Source organism: Mustela nigripes, chromosome 1, assembly GCF_022355385.1.
Source record: "Mustela nigripes isolate SB6536 chromosome 1, MUSNIG.SB6536, whole genome shotgun sequence".
NCBI classification, from domain to species: Eukaryota; Metazoa; Chordata; class Mammalia; order Carnivora; family Mustelidae; genus Mustela; species Mustela nigripes.
In genome coordinates, this window is record NC_081557.1 from 101,107,590 (window position 1) to 101,130,792 (window position 23,203).

At 40.9% G+C, this 23,203-nt stretch overlaps 1 protein-coding gene across 1 annotated transcript in view; it reads left to right on the plus strand.

Moving 5' to 3' along the window:
• The window catches only part of GUCY1A2 (guanylate cyclase 1 soluble subunit alpha 2), a 308,179-nt gene that overhangs the window by 183,932 nt on the left and 101,044 nt on the right, over positions 1 to 23,203 (plus strand). Inside the window, exon 8 of the mRNA XM_059406425.1 lies at positions 338 to 823. Coding sequence (XP_059262408.1) covers positions 338 to 823 — 486 coding nt within the window. The remainder of the gene's footprint in view (positions 1 to 337; positions 824 to 23,203) is intronic.

Here is a 23,203-nt window from a genome sequence, read left to right on the forward strand (position 1 = left end):
GTGTTAAACTGACTCATGAGCCCATTTCGTGATGTGCCTGAGTGTAATTTCATTTTGAATAAAAATGTTTCCCAGGTTCATTTCTTGTCGATCATACTCTGTTTCATCGTTGTCCTTAAAATGTGGCAAAGTGGGGCACGGTAACAAAGATGTCCATTCAGAACTGTGGATTTCACACAGGCGGTAAACCACATTGAAATTTGCTCCTACAAACGTAGAAATGCAGCATAGCTCATGGTCCATTTCTCGTTTCTCCTCCTCATCAGATAGTAAGCCAGCTTTGTTGTGACCCTACTGTGTGAAGAGCACAGATTACGATTTCGTGTTCATTCTGCAGGTGATGGAAGTCAAAGGCCAGATGATCCACGTCCCAGAGTCCAACTCCATCTTGTTCTTGGGCTCCCCGTGTGTGGACAAGCTGGACGAGCTCATGGGCCGGGGGCTGCACCTCTCCGACATCCCGATCCATGATGCCACCCGAGACGTCATTCTGGTTGGCGAGCAGGCAAAGGCCCAGGACGGCTTGAAGAAGAGGATGGATAAATTAAAGGCAACTTTGGAAAGAACCCACCAGGCCCTGGAAGAAGAAAAAAAGAAAACAGTCGATCTTCTATATTCTATTTTCCCCGGTGACGTCGCCCAGCTCTTGTGGCAAGGACAGCAGGTGCAGGCCAGGAAGTTTGACGATGTCACCATGCTCTTCTCGGACATTGTTGGCTTCACGGCCATCTGTGCCCAGTGTACCCCCATGCAGGTGATCAGCATGCTGAATGAGCTGTACACCAGGTTCGACCACCAGTGTGGATTTTTGGATATTTATAAGGTAAGGATATATAAGGATATTATAAGGTAAAGGGGTTTAGTTACTCATTGTGTGTGTGTGTGTGTGTGTCTGTTATTACTATTGATACATAATATATTATTTGTTTCGGGGGTACAGGCCTGCGATTCGTCAGTCTTACAATACACAGCGCTCACCACAGCATGTCCTCCCCGGTGTCCATCCCCCCCCCCCCCCCCCCCCCCCCCCCCCCCCCCCCCCCCCCCCCCCCCCACTCCAACAACATCCACAAATATTTTTTAATCATAAATTATCTTAAATTGCAAGGATGCACTTTTTTTTTCCTTTCTTAAATTAAACTTGGTAATAAATGATGGAAATCTCTGTAGTTTAGAATTCTTACCCAGAATACAGGTATTTCTGTTTCATGAGTAAATTTCCATTATGGGTTAGCTGATCGCATTGACATACCATGGGTAACTGAATCATAATATTGCTCGGTAAGGCAAAAGGCTGTAGAGCTTGTGCTTCAAGTTCATTATTATTACTGAATTAAATTGCTGAGTTCTAGGCAACTTTTCACAACATAATTAGTCTTTCTTAGAGAATAGGTTTCCAATATAAACTAAGAATTTTCATTTGACAGTTAATAAGAAGTAAGTTATATTAAAATATGCATTGCATTATCAGTTAAATCATGATTAATCAGTGTTTTGCACTGTTGTCAGGTAAAGAGGGTCCCTCTAATTCTGAAGGAACACTTGTAAATATTCTAGCTGTTACCAAATGACCAGTGGTTTGTAGTGGAAGCAGTTTAATTTTCCAAGCTAAGGAGTTTACTAGATTTGAAAATGGGTATCCATCACCATTTTTTGAGTCTGATTTGGTGAACTCCTAAGGAATTTCTTACTCTAAACAGAGCAATCTCTTGAGTAATTCAGCCTCATCTCTACCTAATGAATAACTCTGTAACTTTACGTAATTTCACATGGATTACACAATGTTAGGGTATATACATATATATGTATTTTTGCATATAAAGGATAGAAAGTGCTTTTAGGGTAAACAGTAGTGAACTGTAGGCTGCTCCTTTTTATAGTATGATCTATACATAAGAAGACTTGGAAAGGAACACTGTAGTTTAATCTTATTATCCTGAAGGATGTTTTCATTAAGGTGTCTCTCCTTTAGAGAAACATGCTCGCTAGTTCCATTATGTATAAGGTGCAGCCAGGGCTAAATATTTTAGTGCGTCCCTTCAGAGGGATGAACATTCACTGTGCTGTGTGGAGGACGGATTTGCCTAGTACAAAATAAATTCTTATAAATTATCTTCAACTTCCTTATAACTTTTTGTTCTATAATTTCTGGGGGAGGTAGCCGAAGGTTGGCTCCTAAACCAGAGAGACACTATCAGGAGTTTGTCACTGCTAGACTTCGTCATTTCCCGGAAGTAGAGCGACTGGCCTGAATCTGCCGGCGCCGTCCGGTCTCCAGGCTGCCGCTGTCCTGCGCTGATCTGGGCAACGACCAGCACCCTTCCTCTGTGAACCCCTGGTTTGCTGTGTTAGCTTTCTTGGCCTAAAGTGGTCATGTGACTTTGGCCCTAAACTCTTACAACGAAATGAGAATGACAAACAGATCTTCTTTGGAAAAACTAGGGAACCCCTAATTAAATATAAGCATTAGGTTTTAAGAAAAGAAGAAACACGATGTCTTCTGAGGATACCACAACAGCTTCAAGGTTTAAAAATACGGATTTCATACATCGAGTTTCCTTTCCCTTGAGAAAAGCTAGGACACCTCACGGAAAAAGAAAATGCATGGCAATATACTGCACGATCCTCACATTTTTCTGTGTTTTTTATACCATGGACAGTTCCATACAGTTCTACATAATGAACTTATAAAATGGATTTACAATTATCCCGATACTCAAAACTGGCTTTCCATCCTTCATGGATAAACAAAGCACTCCTGGTTCACAAATTCAGGTTTTTAAGCAGAACCTGATTATGAAATTTCAGCAATAAATGTATAAAGTTATACAGTTTCAAGCCAGGTGTTTTTAATATCCCTTTGATGCTCGGATGTGTCTGTATCTTGAATAGGCTTCTGAGGCAACTTTCATGTTTACTCAGGTTTATGGAGGTTGAGTTTAGGGTCCAGACAAAGGAACCTATTATGTGCTGAAGCAGGAGTGATGATGGCATGGCCCGAGAGGGGGAAGGACAAAATAGAGTCTGTTACCCTGGCATAGGATAAAACAATGTACGTTACAGGAAATGCATTAGGAGGAATATAAATTAGATATCCTCTGACATGCCTCATTTGAGATTATTCTAATCATCATAAACAGAGTAGCTTATTTTTTGAAAGTTTACGCAGGGCTGTTTTATACGATGAGCTATCTGCTAGATTTTTAATGGCCATTGAAAAGAGAAATCCCACAGTAGAATTTTTAAAGGCCCATATACCTGCTGGTTTCATAAAATAGACTTTTGCCAGACTTCAAGTGCATTTAGAATATTTGTGGAATAATCACACCGCAGAGAAAAATATGCTGGAGCCCATTTTTATGTTAGAAATGTGAAAGGCAACCAGGCGGACCTGAATGCCAAGAGAAACCTAGACAGAGGTGCCCCACAGGGGAAGCATTGAAAGTCTGCTCCTGCCCAGTGAGACTCCACTTTTCCAAACTGATGCTTCTCCTTTTCTTGATCATCCTATTATTTCCTGTTTACTTGTCATTAGGGAAGATGATGCAGAGAAAGACCGTAATTCCGGGGTAGAATTTAGCTAAATTAGGCCATAACGAGAAATGCGCCTTCTGTACAGAAGCATGTGTGGAAGGAAGCTATAGATCGTACTGTGCCTGTCTGAGGCATTGAGAACATGAAAGCCTTTACAGTGCTCGGCTGCCGAGGTGTGACAGGTGTATGAGTACTAAGTCAATGCTAGGTAAATTGAGCGAAGCATCGGTTATAATTTTGATCCTCTTATAATTAGAAAAGCAAATATTAAGGAAAATGTCAACATCAACGTGCACTGTACTACTGTTTTCCTCCTTGGGTTTTATAGGGTCAAAGGGATGAACAAAGAACTGGTAAATCTAACTTTTCTTATTATTGGCGTATAGATAATGATAGTGATGGGGATGGGGCTGGCATTGGATACTGAAGCAACCTAATGGAGGCTTTGCCTTATTTTACATTTTTGCCTCTGGAAAGCCCATTAGTTTGAAATAAGGGAGACGCAAGAAGGGTTAGTGAGCCCTGCATGCTTCACTCACTCCACTGAGCCAAGGCTGTAGCAACCCAGTGCGATCCCAGATGCACCCCTTAGATATCTCTTCTTTATACCTGTAAAGACTTTTCTCCATGTCTGTCACCTGTAATTCAAAATACTAAATGTCGCCATCTCAGAGTTTTGTTGTATTTCAGTGAGCTTCGGGAGGCAGTGAGTGTAGACCAGTAGGGGGCGTGTAGTAGCGAATGCCCACCGGAGCTGGCCTTGTTAGCTCCCTGCAGGCGCGTCTGGACCTATGGGAGGGTGCCTGTGTGACTGGTCTGTGCGTTTTTGTATGTGTGTAACAGTGCACCCCAACAGTGCCCGATGACAGAAGGATAAATATCATCTCACTTCGTCTCCCATGATTAACCTGCGGGGTTGTTGCATTATGTCCATTGGGAAAGGTCAAATTATCCAGACAACGTGACTCATAAAGCAGAATTTGAGCTACGGTTTGTCTGATTCCAAAGCCTATAATATTTTCATGAGTCTGAGCTATGATGTAGACAAAGATAAAATAATAAAAAGTGGAACTGGTTTTAAAATTATGTTATTTGATCAGTAACAATAGTTAGGCTGTCAGCGGTTGAAGAAAAGTCCTATGATCATGTTGCCCAAATCTGTCCACTTCCCTTTTGGTAGCAAATAGTTCAGAGTTTTGAGAAGCTGTGTTTAAAAATAGGGAACTCTCAGGGCATCTGGGTGGCTCCGTCGGTTAAGCTTCTGCCTTCGGCTCAGGTCATGTTCCCAGGGTCCTGGGATCCAGCCCTGCATCGGGCTCCCTGCTCAGCAGGGGGTCTGCTGCTTCTTCTCCCTCTGCCCTCCCACCCCCCACTGCCACTCAGTCTTCTCTCTCCCACACTCTATGTCTCTCTCTCTCTCTCTCTCAAATAAATAAATAAATAAATAGATAGATAAAATCTTAAAAAAAAAGCGAGGAACTCTCAGGGTGCCTGGGTGGCTGAGTTGGTTAAGGATCTGACTCTTGATTTCGGCTCGGGTTGTGATCTCAGGGTGGTGAGATCAAGCCCCACATTGGGCTCTGCCCTGGGTGTGGAGTCTGCTTAAGATTCTCTGTCCCTCTCCCTCTATCCCTCTCTTACCACTCACTCTCTTTCTTTCAAAAAAAAATAAAAAATAAAAATAAACAGCTGGGGACTCTCCCGTCTGCTGTCCTTCCTTTTTTGTTAGAAACCAGTTGCATCTTCTCTCTTAATTCCTTAAAAGGAGAAATAACATCAAAGAATGGATCAGTGATCTCAGGTACAGGCCATAGGCTATGTAATTTTAAAATAATGAAAGGAATAAAATCTGATTCTTAAAAATCATTTCATCCAGGGAAACCCATAAAAAATATTAGTAATAAAATCCTTTCTTCTTTTGTGGTGGGGGTAGAAAGAAAAATTTCCATTGCAAACTCCAAGCTGGGTTTGCCGATGTCATTGAAGCTAAACATTCAGTATCACTGTCACACTTGGGTTGGGGAGAAGGCATAGAAAAACAAGACGGAGCAGCTGGAAGTGCCAGGAGAAGATCTGTCAGATCAAGGAACCTGATATGGATCATCTGAAAAACAGCACAAAGTTGATACGGGCAAAGGAATGCAAGTATTCTAAGTTCACGTGGAAAGCTGAGTACGGCGAAGTAGGAAGGAACAGAAATGCAGACTCACTGTTAGGGGAGCAAGACCTCAGCACCAAGCATAAGGAGACTGTGTTCCAGGAACTGGAAAGCAGGCATTGTGTCCAGGCAGCAGGTGTGAAGACAGGCATCAGAACCAGAGTCTTCCTTCTCCAGGACAGCCTTAATGCCGGAGGATGTCTAGGACCACCCCCCGCCCTGGACCCAGAGTCAATGGGTATAGAGATGTGCACTGAGCTTTTAAATGCTGAAACAGGAATTAGACCTACAGAGAAGCTGGAGTTGGTAGGTTAATTGTATCTATTCTTGAAAATGAATAGAACAGAACATATTCAGGGACACTCTTGACATTAATATAATTTAGAAATTGGCAGATAGCTTGAGTTCTGAAAATCTCTGAAAGCCAGTGGAAACCCTGTTGACTTCATAACCTCCACATAACTATAAATACGATACAATAAAAAATCTAGAAAGCCATTAAGATCATATGCATTTCACATAATTTATATAAGCAGATGGTTCTGCTTTGGTCTATGAACTGTAGAATCCATTTAACTGTAGCTCCTTAACAGTTTTGTGGAAAAACCTATACATCCTAAAAAACAAATACAGAGTGCAGAAGTAAATGGTGATTAATGTCCACAAGAGAAAGGTTTCTCTATCAGATGGACAGAGCTCAGTTTTGAGTCGGCATGTTAATACCCCAGGGAAACAGAAAGTCAGGAACCCCTTTGAATTCAGGCGTCTTGGTGAAAATGCTGGTAAGATGGTGGTCTGTAAACTGGAGAAGGAGCTATCCATCGTTAACCTTTGTCATCAGAGCTGAGAGCAGGCGTTTCGCATGTAAACTTACCAGGCTACAGAGCTCGATGCCTCGAGAATTTTTATTTGTCTTGTCTTTGACAATATGGAGCTACTAAGCCTTTGCTCACTGGACCTTCAGCTACCTTTGAGAAAATGAAGCAGAATCCCAAGGATATCACTCCAGTGTGAACTGGATTCTGCAGGCAAGACCAAAAAAAAAAAAAAAAACAATAAACCTGAAATGCCTCCCTTCCCCCTTGGTTTGTTTTATGATAAAATAGCCTTTTAAAATACTTAACTATTTAGGTTATTCTTGGAATTTTAGGAATATGTGTATATCATCTTACTCCCATTTCCCAGCACAGAATGCCAGTCCCATTTGGTAACGAGTGAGTGGCTGGTTCATTTCCCCCCAGATTTATGTATTTTCTGCTTATTGATCAGTGCACATACTTCTGAAATTAAAAGTTACCAAAGATGTGTACCAGTTATTCTCAGTGGTTTCCATCAACATCAGTGCTACTAATTTTTGCTAGAAATGAAGTCATTGTGTCATCTCCTAAGTCTAGAAAACAGAAATTTCAGAAGTGAATACACACACACACACACACACAATTTTCCACATTCATTCACTTAATAAACATTTTTGACTCGCTTGGTAACAGGGTATGACTCCTATGGAAGCCTATAACACGTTATGGAAATTAGTATATATTTTTAGCCCAATTTTAATGAGTAGAGAAGAACTAATTTATATGCTTTATAAGGTAAGGTGAAAGTCACAGATAAGCATGCTGTTGTGATATCTTTCCTACTAGGGGGATTGTATTGTTACTTTCAAAATACATTAATGGCCTAAAAATTACCTGCCCAGGGTTTTGCCTCATTTAAATTTTTGCCTTGGGCAGATACTTAGGCTGGAGATCGGGGAGAAACAGGGATAAGGGTCGATGCTCCTCCCGTTTCTGCATTCAGCTAAAACTGCTGGAGCCCTTGCACCTGCCCCTGCCCCTGCACTCCGGGGAGTTCTGTCTGGCTATATTTAACCCCTTACTTACCATCTCTGCTCGAGTTTCGCCATCCATAAAGAGACTAATTTCGTCTACTTCACAGTTATGTTTTATAAGCTTTTAAATGAAAAGCCTGTAAAGTGCTTATTTCAGTGTCTGGTCCATTGTAGTAAACATCCACGCTAACTCTCCTTTCTCAAATAGGTGTTTCTGGGCATAGGTGGTGAGTAGGTGTGTGTTTTCTCTGCACATGCCTGTATGTACATGTGTTTGTATATAAGTACTATGTAGCCAGTGCTTATTAGAAATAGATGAAATGCTCATTTGCTTGGGTTCATTCTTTCAGGTTATTAAAATTACGTTGTACATCAGGAGAAAGATATGAGGGAGGGTATGGAGAGAGGTCAAAGCTGGGCTAAGAGAGAAGCTCCCCGAAGTGCATTGCTTGTAGCATCATCACTGGGTCCTGTGGATCCTCATTCCTGAGGATGGGTCTGTGCTCTGCCTTCATTTTTATCAGAATAACCCATGATATAAAATGGGATTGATGAAGACGGTGATTTCTTTCAGTGATACTGACTTGTACAATGTCTACGACCAACACTATGAAACTGAACCTAAAATTTTTTTTTAATGTTTTAACCTGACATCCTGAGTGATGTTCCTTCTATGATGAAACATTTTCTTTTAGTGTTGTAGCAAATTCTGAAACAGAGAGAAGGCTACAAGAACTTGGATTACCAAGCAGAAATCAAAATTGATGAAGTGTCTTGCTGACTTTATCAAAGAAAGTGGGGGTGCTCTTTTTATCCCTATTGATTTTTAATCTTCTAAAGAATGGTGGCAGCTGCTAAGAGATTGATGTTTTTGATTTTTATACTATCAGGTATTATGGACTGAATGTCCTCCCAAAGCTCATTTATTGAAACACTAATCTGCAATGTGATGGTATTTGAAAGTGGGGCCTTTGGAAGGGTAATTAGGTTTAGATAGGGTTCTGAGGAAGGAACCCTCTGATGGTATCAGGGTCCTTATAAGAAGAAGAGGAAACTAGAGTTCGCAGTCTTTCTGCCAAGTGAGGGACGGGGAAGACAGCCATCTGCAAGCCCAGAGGTGCGCCCTCACCTGGGGACTGAATTAGGCAGTGCCTTGATCTTGGGTTTTCCAGTCTGCCAATGCTGTGAGAAAGTCCTCTTTTTCTGCACCATTTCTTTACACCGCACACAAAAATATACTTCACATGGGTGAAAGACGTCAATGTGGGACAAGAATCCATCAAAATCCTTGAAGACAACACAGGCAGCACCTCTTCAACCTCAGCTGCAACAACTTCTTCCTAGAAACATCACCAAAGGCAAGGGAAGCAAGGGCAAAATGGACTATTGGGACTTCATCAAGATCAAAAACTTTTTTTTTTTTTTAAAGATTTTATTTATTTATCAGAGAGAGAGAGGGAGAGAGCACAGGCAGACAGAATGGCAGGCAGAGGCAGAGGGAGAAGCAGGCTCCCTGCCGAGCAAGGAGCCCGATGTGGGACTCGATCCCAGGACGCTGGGATCATGACCTGAGCCGAAGGCAGCTGCCCAACTAACTGAGCCACCCAGGCGTCCCAGATCAAAAACTTTTGCACAGCAAAGGAAACAGTCAACAAAACCAAAAGACAGCTGACAGAATGGGAGAAGATATTTGCAAATGACATATCAGAGAAAGGGCTAGTGTCCAAAATCTACAATGAACTTAAGAAACTCAACACCCAAAGAACAAATAAGCCAATCAAGAAATGGGCAGAAGACATGAACAGACATTTCTGCAAAGAAGACATCCAGATGGCCAACAGACACATGAAAAAGTGCTCCACATCACTCAGCATCAGGGAAATAAAAATCAAAACCACAATGAGCTACCACCTTACACCAGTCAGAATGGCTAAAATTAACAAGTCAGGAAACAACAGGTGTTGGCGAGGATGCAGAGAAAGGGGAACCTCCTCCACTGTTGGTGGGAGTGCAAGCTGGTACAGCCACTATGGAAAACAGCATGGAGGCTCCTCAAAAAGTCAAAAATAGAACTACCGTACGACCCAGCAATTGCACTACTTGGTATTTACCCCAAAGATACAAATTTAGTGATCTGGAGGGTCATGTGCACCCAAATGTTTATACCAGCAGTGTTCACAACAGCCAAACTATGGAAAGAACCTAGATGTCCAACAACAGATAAATAGGTAAAAAAGACATGGTATATATACACAATGGAATACTATGCAGCCATCAAAAGAAATGAAATCTTGCCATTTGCAATGATGTGGATGGAACTAAAGGATATTATGCTGAGCAACATAAGTCAGTTAGAGAACGTCAATCACATGATCTCACTGATATGAGGAGTCTGAGAAACAAGACAGAGGATCATAGGGAGGAGAAAGAAAAATGAAACAAGACGAAACCAGAGAGGGAGACAAACCATAAGAGACTCTTAATCTCAGGCAACAAACGGAGAGTTGCTGGAGGGGAGGAGGGAGGGGAGGATAGGGTGGCTGGGTGATGGACATTGGGGAGGGTATGTGCTATGGCGAGCGCTATGAATTGTGTAAGCCTGACGAATCCCAGACTTGTATGCCTGAAACAAATAATACATTGTGTGTTAATTTTTAAAAAATCCTGTTTTTTTGAGCCACCTAATCCTTTTTTAGAGTAGCCTGAGTGGAATAGGACACCAAGGAAACATCTATCAACTCTAAAAACAGCCTGAAAATGTACGATACAAGTCTCTAGCAAGTTTTCTTAGTATACTAAGCGCATGTTGCTAGAATTTCCTATTTCTATAAGGGTAAATGCTACCCTGTGGAACAAGTGAAAAGATTTTTCACTAGCCTTTTATGGAGCTTCTGTTATTACAGAGTGTCTGTCTGTTGTATATCAATAAACTCTAAAATAGTTAAGCTCTGAGCTCACCACCATGTTTGCCCTTGATACTGACACCTTGAGAGCATTGTGAGAACCTAGCTTTTACTTGGTATCCATTTTTGCAGTTAAAGCTTACCCCCAGTCAGTGAGTTACTCCAGTATGTTTATTTTAAAAATTACATTTTAGAAAATTTCAATTTTTTCTTTGTAAAAAATTATTGTCATTACATAATCATTCCTGTTACCTGAGGCCATTTAGCAAGCTTTTCTGGCAAGCTTTAGAATGTGACTATGTCAGTTATACTCCCATCGAAGTCTGTAATACCTAGGTATTAGAGGAGTTTGCTAAAAAATTAATCTTCTAGATAGGACAGCTGTCTGTCACTTACTTACCTGATTGGGTAGCCTCAGTGCAGTCGTAAATCTTTTTGAATTAGATTGTTTCTGTTACCTTCCTGACCAACACTCAGTTACTGTCTGTTATGCAGTAGAGATGTGGCACGTGATTCTCCCATTTCTACCACTGAAAACACAGTGATTTAAAAAATGAAAATTCCCGAAAGCAAAATGGAACTAAAAAAATGGAATTCCCACATACTAAATATAAACTGTGTTCCAAACACAGTGCTAAATGCCCTAATCGTGATGTCTTACATATTTTCCAGAACACTGTAGCACTGGGGTGCGTATGCCCCTTTTGAAGATGAGTTTCAGTGAGTGGCAGTGTTATTTGAATTTAGTTCTGATTCAGCTAAAAGTTTATATTGTAGAAAACAGTGGTTGAAATCATTCAGGTATCAGATAGTTCCATTCCTAATTAGATGCAGAAGTAGGATCAAAGATTGTTTCAGCTTTTATGTATGTGTACTTCATGAATTGGTGTCCTGCATCCCAGAACTGACAGTCACAAAACAAATTTCATACCTTTACAGTGAGAACGTTGGGTATGTCCCAGGATTGCTGAGAGAGCAAAAAGAACTAACAGCCAAAACCCTTTGTCATGAACATGAGGCTCTTGAGATAATAGCTGAAGGATGAGCTTGAAATTTTAAATTGCCATTTGAATTTTAGCCTAGAGTTAAGAATATAACTAGGTTTCCTTTTTCAAGGCATTCAACAAATCTGTACCATTTTTTATTATGCATTGGACTTCATAAAGACTCGGTCTATTTGGCTCTGGGAGGCTAAAGAGAATCTTTATGCTGACGTTAAAAAAAAATACTTTAAGCACACTAGAAAGGTATAAAAGGTATAAAATGATGAGAGTCAGTGTTTCCCAAAATGAAATAGATTGGCCAGAGCTGTATGCTGTGGTCACTGGAGTGATTCATACACAAACTATAGTCTTTGATGGGCCAGGCAGAAGGAAGTCTCAAAAGGTTACTTCATTCCATGGGATTCTGAGATTCTAAATATTCCATGTTAGAGTGGTACGTAGTTGGCCAGGAAAATGTTCCCAATGTGAAAATCAACCCTGCTGATTGTCTACGAATAGGTTATTCATATATGGCAAATCAGAAATGGTTTGGGTTTCTGTTTGTAAAGGTTTCTTAAGGTGGAAAAATGAGAATTTAAATTTGTTATCTTAAATTCAAGTATTTAATTATAAGCATTTGCATATTTTGATGCATTTTTCAAGCCTTGACGTTGTTCACAGGACTTTTGATAATCTAGAAAACTATAAGAAATCAGCTGAAGCAAAATGCTTATTGTACTGCTTATCCAGCTTTGTTCCAAATGTTGGAATGTATGAAAGCTGCCTGTTAAAATAATGCTGTTCTTAAAATACTCCAAAGCAGTATTTTTTGATTTCCTATTTTCCTTGGATACTTGAATTTTGGTATTGTATAGATTTCTTCTGTCATGGAGGGAAAACTTTTCCTTCTCCCTTTTTCCACTTAACCTTCATTACTCCTATCACTGCCTCATCGTAGGGCGTATGTCAGCCCTCCAAAGCATGAAGTTTCTTTGACTCTCCTAGGGAGGCCAGATGAGACTGTTGAATTTGCTTATGGTTGTGCAGTGACATTTAAGTGAAGGGGAAGGGTACCGGATATCAAGCCTGAAAAGCTCATTTTAATTCTGTCTTTATCATTTAATTAAGTCACATCACGTACTTGTGCCTACCTTCTGCTTCTGCAAAGTGGGAACAGTAGTAAGGATCTAACATTTTTGTCACAATCAACACATAAATTGTGCTCAGCAGATTATTGTTGTTAGGACTTTTTTCTATCCATGATTTGAAATATAACACTGTCTCTAGTTAATACCTTGTGAACTAATGAACAGTGCAAGCAGCTGACTCCATCCCCACTCAAATGAAAGAAGGTCAGGGCTAGAGAGTGTCCTAGGAAGTTTTCTGGGAAGGGAGGGAAGAGTAAGTCCATCTGGATTGCTCTGACAAAAATACCAAAGACCAGGTTGCTTGTAAACAACAGAATTTTATTCCTCCCAGTTCTGGAGGCTGAGATTTCCAAGATCAAGTGTCACCAAATTCAGCATCTAGTGAGAGCCCTCTCCCTGGTTTATCGGTGACTCTCTTCTTGCCTGTCCCCACATAATAGAAGGAACAAGGATGCTCACCTTCTGTGGTTTCTCTTATAAGGATTCTAATCTTCATGCATGAGGGTAGAGCCTCGCAAAGGTCTCGGATCACTTCCCCAAAGTCCTATATCCCAGTATCATTACACTGGGAATTAGGTTTCACGATAGGAATTTGGGGCAACACAAATATTCAGTCTACATTGATATTTGTTGAATGCCTACTGTGTGTCAGGTACCATGCTAAATTCTTTATATATGCTTATTGATTTGTTTTATCTTCAACAAATAATTATTGATCACCTACTGTGTTCTACATACTAAGCTAATAAGCCTCGGAGCATAGTGGTATGTAAGACAGGCATGGTCCAAATTCTTAGGTGCTTATGATTGAGCACTGAGATTAAACATTAAACAAATAATTACATAGACAGTTAATGATTAATTAAAATTATGGTTATCACTAGAAAGGTATAAAATTAGAACTTGTTTGAGGTCACAAAGATAATAGATAGGGGATTGAGCATTGCTCAGGCTTTTTCCATTCCTGAAGGGTGTTTGGGGAGATCTGAAGAGTTCATGATCTTAAGGAGGTCCACAGCTTGACCAACTACTTTCACCCATTTATACCTTAAAGAAATGCTTCTTGAACACATACCACGTGTCAGGCATCACACGTCTTAGTGCAAAATGGACATGACCACTTTCTCCATGAAGTTCACAGTGTAATGAGGAAGACTGATTAATCACTACTCAAAAAAATATGTAATTATAAATTACCATAAGAATGACTGAGAAAAAATTATGCGGTGTTATCACATAACCTATGGTAGAGACACCTATTTTAGTCTAGGAGTTCAAGAAGGCATCCTCAAGGAGAAGACATTTAAATAGAGATCTGAAGGATGAGAAGGAGATAACTGGGTAGGAAAAATGGTGGGAGTAGAGGATTCCATCCAGTAGGGTGAGAATGTGTGAAAGCTAAGTCAGAAAGGAACATGATGAAATTGGAACAACTACAGGAAGATCACCATGGTCAAACTTCAGTAATGCAAGAGTAGCACAAGGTAAAGATAGAGAAGTAGATAGAAGCTAGAACCTATAGGTGTTTTAGGAATTTTGGTCTTAATCATCAGAACAAATGAAGTTATTGAAGGATTTTGAATAGAAGAGTGACACAAATAGATTTGCTTCATAAAAACCACCTCGAAAGTCATGTGGGGTATAGATCTCAGGTGGGGAGTTGGCAATAGCAGAACACAGGGGTATTTATACCATCATTCAAGTAAGAAATGGTGGTAGCATTTCCTGGGATGACAGGTGTGTATGCGAGGCTTGAGTCAATTTTGGAAACCTGAAGATCGTGGTTAATTTTGTCTGCTTAATGGAAATACTTCCATTATTCATGCAAATCGCCTTATCACCTGAATATGTTCTTGATTTGGCATTATGTAACCTCAATCTGAGTTGATTGTTAACAATGACTTTGATTTTGAAAGGTAATTTATACATTATTGATATTGACTAGCTCTTGGTAGAGATGTTTATTTTTTTTTTTATTGTGTTATGTTAGTTACCATAAAATGCGTCATTAGTTTCTGATGGAGTGTTCCAAGATCCATTGTTTGATGCAGCCATAATTCTTTAAGCATCTACTGTGCTAGCACTCTGTTAGCCCCTGCAGGACTTAGAATGATAACCAGGATATTATCCTTCCTTCAAAAGTAAATGACCTAGTAATCTAGGCAGGGTGATCATAATGTACACACACAGATGACTGTGGTGTAAGATATGCTGAAGCCAAGTTTTACTGAGTTTCTACAAAAAGCAAAGATAACATTCTACTGAAGGATTTGAAGGATCAGAAAAGATACAGCATATAAATGGACTTGGAAGCATGTGACACATTTGACTCCTGGAAGAGAAGTTATGGAAGGCTTGTTTTCGAAACTAAATCTAGCAGGATAAAAGATAATAATTCCACTGATAACTGAGGCTGTTAGGATTTATGGAGACCAGATTGTCTTCCTTTAAGAAACAAGTTTGTAATGACATATTTCCATTTGATTTGCTTATTGGGCTGCACTCTTCACTTTGTAAGAGAAGACTTAATTTTTATAGAGCAGTTTTAAGTTTACTGTACAATTGAGAGGAAGGTATAGAAATTTCCCATATACTCCCTGCCCCTGTAGCCTTACCCATTATCAGTATCACTCATCAGAATGGTACATTTTTACCAAGGATGAACTTGCATTGACACATCATAATAACCGTAAGTCCATGGTTTGCCTCACAGTTCTCCTTGTATTGCACATTCTGTGGGTTTGGGCAAATGTATAAGGACGTGTCTTCATCATTATAGTTTCATACAGAGTATCGTCACTGCCTTAAAAATCCTTTGTGTTCTGCCTAGTCATCCTCCCCTTATCTGTCCGTTACCATCTCTCATTGATCTTTTTATTGTCGCTGTCCTGTTACCTTTTCCAGCGTGTCACGTAGTTGGGATCACACAGTATGTCGCCTTTTCAGATTGGCGTCTTTTACTTAGTAAGAGGCATTGAAGTCTCTGTATCTTACCATGGTTCAATCATTTCTTTTTAGTGCTGAACAGTATTCCGTTCCTGGATGTTCTACTCTTTATTTTTTTAAATTTACCTACTGAAGGATATTTTGGTTGCTCCCAAGTTTTGGCAGTTATGGATAAAGCTTCTATAAACATCTGTGGGTAGGTTTTCATGTAGGCCTAGGTTTTCATTTCCTTCGGTAAACACCCAGAAGTGCAGTTGCTGGATCAGTCATATGGTGCCAGTCATACAGAATCTGCAGTTGTGTAAGAAACCATCAAAATGTCTTTCAAAGAGGCTTTACCATTTTGCATTCCGAACAGCAACGCGTGATCTCCTTTTGTTTCACGTCCTTGTCAGCATTTGGTGGTGTCAGTGTTCTGTCTATTCTAATAGGCATGTAGTACTGGCTCATTATTGTTTTAATTTGCATTTCTTTGATGACGTGTGATGTGATGTATCTTTTCATATTCTTATTTGCCATTTCTTCTTAGGTATGATCTTAGGTAAGATCTCAGTATCTTCTTTGGTGAGGTGTCTATTAAAGTGTTTGGCCCATTTTTTAATTAGGTCATTTGTTTTTTTGTTGTTGAGTTTTAAGAGTTTTATGAGTCCTTTATAGCATAAGTCTATTGAAAATATTTTCTGTCAGTCTCTGGCTTGTCTTCTCATTTCTCTTGATACTATCTTTTATAGAGCAGAAGGCTTTAATTTTAATGAAGTGCAATTTCAGCTTATCATTTATTTCTTTCATAGATGATGTCTTTGGTATTGTATCTAAAAAGGCATCAGTCACCGTCCCCAAGGTCATCTAGGTTTTCTCCTATCTTCTAGGAGTTTTATAGCTTTCCAGTTTACATTTAGCTCTGTGGACCATTTTGAGTTAATTTTTTTGTGGACTGTGTAAGGTCTGTATCTAGATTTACGTTTTGCATATGGATGTCCATTTGTTTCAGTACGATTTGTTGAGAGACTATATTTGGTCCATTGTGTTGCCCCTGCTCCTTTGCCAAAGATCTGTTGCCTATATTAATGGGCATCTACATCGATGTGTTTGTCTATTCCTTCAATATTATTGTACCTTGATTATTATAGCTTTATTGTAAGTCCTGAAACTATTTATTGTTGTGACATCAACTCAACAATATTTAACACGTTATGTATTTATGAAAATATAGCAGACATTCAGTGTTCTCTAGGGAGAGTGTTCTGTCAAATCAGGAATCCCTGGAAAATTTTTCTTGAAAATAATAGAGTCAGTAATTATTTTATAAAAAGTGAATAGGTGATTTCAAGTAGAACAGTAACTCAGTATAGACATGGTAGTGACAGATACAGAAAGTTTCCAAAGAACTTTGAGTTACTCATTTTGACTGGAGCACAGAGTCAATTAAAGTGGTAGTGGGGGATGAAAGTGGAAAGTTGGGAGCCCTGTCACTGATGACCCTACAGGACAGACTACTGGACAGCAGAAAGAAATTTTCAGTTGCCCACATCTAACTTGAAGATTTAGAAAGAAATTTTGACTGGGTATTTCAATGTATTCTTCTTTGTTCATATGACTCAGTATTCGATAACTTTTATGGTAGATAACCTGGTGCCTGTCAACAGCATTTTCCACATGGTTGAGATTCCTGGGAAGAAAGTGGAGTTTACGTTGATGGATCTACTGAGTGTTTTATCAGGAAAAAACCTTTCTTTGATAGGCAGTCATTTGGAATCTATTTTCCCTCATTTGGGAGTAGTTCCTGGGCCAAATCACTGTTCTATTTATATCCATGACCTCCTTTCCGGTGCTGTATCGTCTGAGCACTGTAGAGACATTCTTTTAAAAAGTTGTATTTGGGTCAGAAAATCAACCAAAATGAATATAATTAGACAGATTTTTTTTTTTTTAAAGAGTGAGGGATTTTTTGAAGTGGTTTTATGAGTAAATTCTTAAAGTTGTTTCCATTTGAATTGCTAAACCTTTATACACAATTGACTTAGATGTATTTAAGTAAACTCAGCAAACTTTCTTTGGGTCATTGAGTACCTACTGTGCTAAACGACTCTTAACATTTTGTGTGTGTTGGCTAGGTGGAGGGTATGTCTGGGCTACAAGTTGTAGTTTAAAGTTCTGGCAGATAAGGAAATGTCTAGAGAAGTTTACTGCCCTATGGATAAGGTAGAAGACAGGGCAGGAGTATATGGGATGGCTGCGGTTCAAGAGTAGGAGTGCTTTTCTTTCCTTTCTTCTTTTCAAGAGCTGATTGGGTCTTGAAAAAAAGAGTATTATAGTGTTTTTTAGCTCACATAATCTACCAGAAGTCTTCAAACTTTGGAAATCATAAAATATACCTGAGAGCGCATGAAAATGAAGATAGCTGGGTCTTATACCTGTATTTGATTTAGTAGATCTGGATGTGAGGCCTTGGGGATCTCACTTGAACCTTCTGGGTGATTTTTATGTAGGTGGTCTAGACTTCTCTATTTGGAAACTTGACAGTTCCAATCTATAAGTATAGAAATTAGACACAATTTAAAACACTCAATAAAACTCTTAAAGACCATCCTGCTAAAATGCTAGGGTTCAGGTGTAGAAAAAGTTAAGTAAGTATCTAGTAGGTGGAGGGTATAGACACACACACAAACATGCCCACATACACTATCATGGCATCATGCTAAAGAGGGAACTTGACCTATTGGCTGTGTGTATTGCAGTTACAGACCCAGAAGGAGGGGCGGGGGGGGGGAACCCCTTGAAATCAAGGGCTCCTTCTTGAGCTAGGCTTTGTTTGTCTAGTTTGCTGTGATGGGAGCATGCCCTAACATCTGTATACCCAGTGAGATAGAAATAGTTTTTCTTCTTCTCTTTGTGAGCCATCTTTCAAAATAATGAGCATATCCATGAGGTTTTCAAGGCTTCAAAAGAGTAAATAAACCTCGTTTCAACCTATCCTCTGAGTCAGGATCTCTGAAGATAATCAGGCTGTGACTTGAAAGCAGTCCTGGGGAAAACAGCAAGCCACTGATCGCAATGACAATGGACTTTAGGAGCGGATGACCTTTTATTTTCCTGAGAGTGTGCAAAGAGTCAGTGTCCGTGTACGGAGACTCCTCTCTGAAGTGCCAATCTGGTTAATGACTCTGCCATATGAGTTCCTGTGTGACAAGGGGTAACATCGCTAGAAAGTTAGAAGTAGTATGAGGTCACTCAAATGACTCATCACACCTTAGTTCTTCTTGCCGTTGATGGCACAGGGACCAGTCCAGAGTGCTAACCTTTGCAGCATTAACTCATTAATACATCAAAATAATTTCCAGGATCTCAACCTTTAACGTCATAAAATAAGACCTGATGGTGAAGGTGCTCATGTTGGATGACTAAAAGATTCTTTACAAAAACTGAAAAGGACAGCTGAATAATTTTGCTTTCTGGTAATCATATTGTATGGGAAAGAAATTAATATGTGGAGGTGGATTCCCAACACTGTGTCTAATTAAATTAAGTTAAAGAGGTATAGGCTGCTGCTTGACACCGCCCCCCACCCACCCCATGGAAGATGGAGCCTCTTCTTGCTGAGTTGAAGTTACTGTCTAATCCCAGGAACTGAGACCAGTGGTGCCCCCTCCTTTAGAGCTGGGGTGGCAGGGGATAGCAGTACCCACTGCCCCATCCTGCCAGCATCACCCGTGAAGTGTCCGTTTTGTCCTGTACCTCTGGTACTGGTGAGCGACTACATTCAGGAGGGGCTCCCTACCACACCCTGGTACTACTGGGGGGAGTGCCTGCAGAGATCTGGTTCACGGGGTCCTAGAGGTCTCGGGTATGACTGACGTGTACACCTTCTTCATGGCGGCAGAAGCAAGTAGTGGATGGAAAGCTGAAGGAGAGACGGGAGTGCCAAAGAAGGAAAGAGTGAAGGAGAGCACCGAGGAGGAGAGAAGGGAGTGATGTTGGTGAGAAGGGAATAGAGGTGGCGAAGGAAAATGAAACAGGAGGTGCAGGGGGTGGCAAGGCCCCGGCCCCTGAATGTCTCTATTCAAGGACTCTCTTGAGTGTGGAGCAGGGACAGTGTGTGCCCAGGCTGACAGGGCCTTCCTCCGGCTGGAGCCCAGGTTGGGGTGAATACAGTGGCCCCTGGGTGAGGCCACAAGATTCGTCAACCCAAATTTTCCCGCGTTGTGGGACCCCACCTGTTGAACTACCCCCCACCTAACAGCCATGCTTAAGGGCCATAAAGCAGATTGGCTAAGGTTTAAACTGATTACTGATGAAAGAGTTCAGACATCTCAGGACAGGCTACAAGTTCAAGGTCTCTTTTGAACAAACTCTTAGTGCAGAAACAAGGTGATTGTTAAACAATACGATGAGGTCAGATCTTCTGGACAAATGTTATTTCCTTCCACTCTGAGCATAAGGTCAGGACACCATGCTCACGGCCGTCTTCTGTAGGAGCAGGAGCAGGAGCAGCTGTAGCTTCTTCCCCTTCTTCCCCTCAGACTGTCCCTGAATCTGGCAGAAGGGCTGTTGTTACCGAAGGGGAACTGTGGCCCAGTTCTTACAAAACTACCTACTGTGTGAAGGGAAATCAGACTACTTTCAGCAGGGAAGCCCATGGAGATACTCAAGCTATTTGGGTACTAGTGTGATTCACCTAGTTGTTCTTGTCAGACCTCTGTGTGACCAGTGGTGACATGTATGTGCTGTCCTGTCTGCATCATGGTGCCTCTGCTCCTTCGGTGCTCCCATCCACAAGAATGTAGCTTTTGTGGACATGGCCATCGTTCCGTCTAAGCCAAGGAAATGATGCTGAAGACAACAGCACCTTCCTCTATACTGCTTGAACCTTTGTCTGATTCGGGGCCTTCCCACCTGCTGCTGCTGCTTTTTCTTCTTTTTAAGATTTATTTATTTGAGAGAGAGAGAGAGAGAGAGAGAGAGAGCGAGCGCATGTGCTGGAGCTGGGGAGTGGAGGGCAGAGGGAGAGGGAGAAGCAAACTCCCCACTGAGCAGGGAGCCTGATGCGGGGCTCTATCCCAGGATCCTGAGATCATGACCTGAGCCAAAGGCAGATGCCACCCAATGGAGCCACCCATCTGCTTCTAATGTAGGTACTTTGGAGCCATATTTAAAGAGGATCATTGTGTCTTCAAGAACCACAACCTCAAGACCAATGAAAAGCTAGGTTCACATTTAATGTCTGTGGCAAGTTGCTTGTATTCCAGGGACTAATTCCATGGCCCTAAAACCTCTGGTTGGCAACTACCACCTGAGTTTTAATCTTTGGCCAGCAGCCCCTTTCACCCACACTGCTGAGTATCTGGGAAAACTGGGACATAAAATCTGTGGAGAGCTGCCGAGCCCATGTGCGGTGGTAGACCTAAGTCTACCCAAGACCAAAGTTCTTCCTGATTTTTTGCTATTGATAAGTCTTCATGAATGTCTGTTCCATGCTCTGCCTTTTCTCACCAGTGTTTTGGATAATCTCTGTCCAGATCACCAGCAACCCCATTGGTTTAAAGGTGATGGAGACCTTCAGAACCTCCTATGGATTCAGACTTCCTACCAACCACCAGAAAACTCTTCTGTCTAGCCCCTGTCCTTCAGGAGACATACCTGGGGACAGACAAGTGATTGGGCGGGCAGGTGTGGCCTCATGCTCTCAGCAAGGGTGAATGTGGTACCCTTTCTGGGAATCACATTTTCTTAGCCACATCCAATGAGCCCCTGAAGAATGTGGCATGTTTCTTAGCCCCGTTTCACCCACGTGACTGTGACTGGGTGACCAAGGGCTTGGGGAGATACCAGGAGAGAAAAGATGTTTCATCTGTAGACGTCGTCAGTCCGCCTGCACCTCATTTCAACACCTCTCTTCTCGTCTCTGTCCCTCTCTCCTCCTTCCTCTCCTGCTCTTTCTGTTTTTAATCACTTTAGGGACCAAAAGCAGAGGGCAACAACTAGACGGCAGACTTTCTCATGTGCTTCTCCTCTTGATGCTATCTAGAGGGGGAGAGGGCGGTTGTCCAGTAAGATAGGCTGCCAGAGCTCTCTGACCCTCTGTTCTTCTACCTCCTCCCCAAGCTTTCTTTTACAACTCCTATGAAGTTCAAAAGAAGACAGACCCAAGACTGTGGGATTGAAGCACCGAGGTGGGTGTGAGTCCCAGAGGGCAGGGATTATTCATTGCCTCGTTACATGTAGTGCTCTTCTAGGCTCATCCTATCCCAGTACCACAACACACACACACACGCTGGCCTCCTCAATGTGCCCACATTTCCAAGAAACCTCAGATATTTCATGAGCATTAGCCTGGAGAGGAGGGTAAAGAATGTAACAGAAGCAAGATTCTATTAGGAACTAAAATTCTTTTAAATGATTACTTTAAAATGAAGTAAAATAAATAAAAAGGATGAGTGCACAGCTCTAAGAAGTTTACGTACATCACCCTTATTTTTGGAATAATGTGAAGACTTTTTTACTATGAAGGTTTGAAAAGATGATAATCCCAGCTGGGTAAATTTTTTAGTATGATAAAACCAGCTATAATAATATGTGGGGCAACAGTTGTACGTAATATTTTTAGAACATAAACCTCTTCTATGCTCAGAAAAGGATGCAGGGACTGTCCTTTCCATCTCGATGACTAAGTTAGCCATCTTGATTCTTCTCTAATGTCATTCGAGAACAGGTTGGAGATGTCAAAAATAACTGAGATGCATTATTTTAGATGGTGTCTGTTGTATTTAAGATCTTATTTAAAAAAACACTGAGTCAATTGCAAAAGAATTGAGAACATCATCAACTTTTCAGACAGGTTTTTTGGTTTTGTCTTTTTAGTATGTTTCCAGTGTCCCCCTGTTTAACTGGCTTAACTCAAGGCAACAGCCCAGGAGCAAATGTAATGGCTGTCTAATGTTTTCACTTTTTCTGCTCCCTGGGAAGCAAAATCAGGTAATATTTTTGAAGGGAATCTGCTAAAATTTGCACATACACTTAATTCTGCTGAACTTGCCCAGACCTGAATTGGATAAAGGGAGAGGACAGAACAGACCTTTTGTGGAAAGTTGCATTACTAAAGTGGTGGCATTTTGGTCAAGATTTTCAGGTTAAGAAGCTGAATATATCTTTAAGGAAAGAGAAAATATCATATATTACCTGCCCTTCACGGACATCTGGATGTTTGAAAAATTTAAGCTATTTAAACCTGTTACCTATTCTTTTGTGTGCTTACTAGTGCTGCTCGTCAAATATTTCTGGCTCGCGTCTAGGCACAAGGGTGGTTGACTTTTCCCATCCTCTTTACATTAAGCATGGCTGTGTGACTTGCTCTGGTGAATGAGTCTTGAGCAGCTCTGTATGTCACCCTTGGGAGAAAGCTGCATAGGCTAGCAAACAGTTTGTCAGCCCCTCTCTTTCCCTGCTGTGACAACCAGGTGGGGAGGTTCTGTGAGCCTTGTTCCTAGAGTTAAGAGACATGACACCATGTTTCTCGCCTGTCCTCTAAGCCTGTAACCCACACAAATTCATAGCATGTATCAAAAATAAGCTTTTGTTACTTTAAGGCATGCAGATTTGGAAGTGAGATTGTGACTGCAACATAATCTTGCCTAGCATGATGGAACCATCGTTTATAGTTTTTATATGTGTTAGGTGTTCATTAGGAGTTGTACATCTTGATA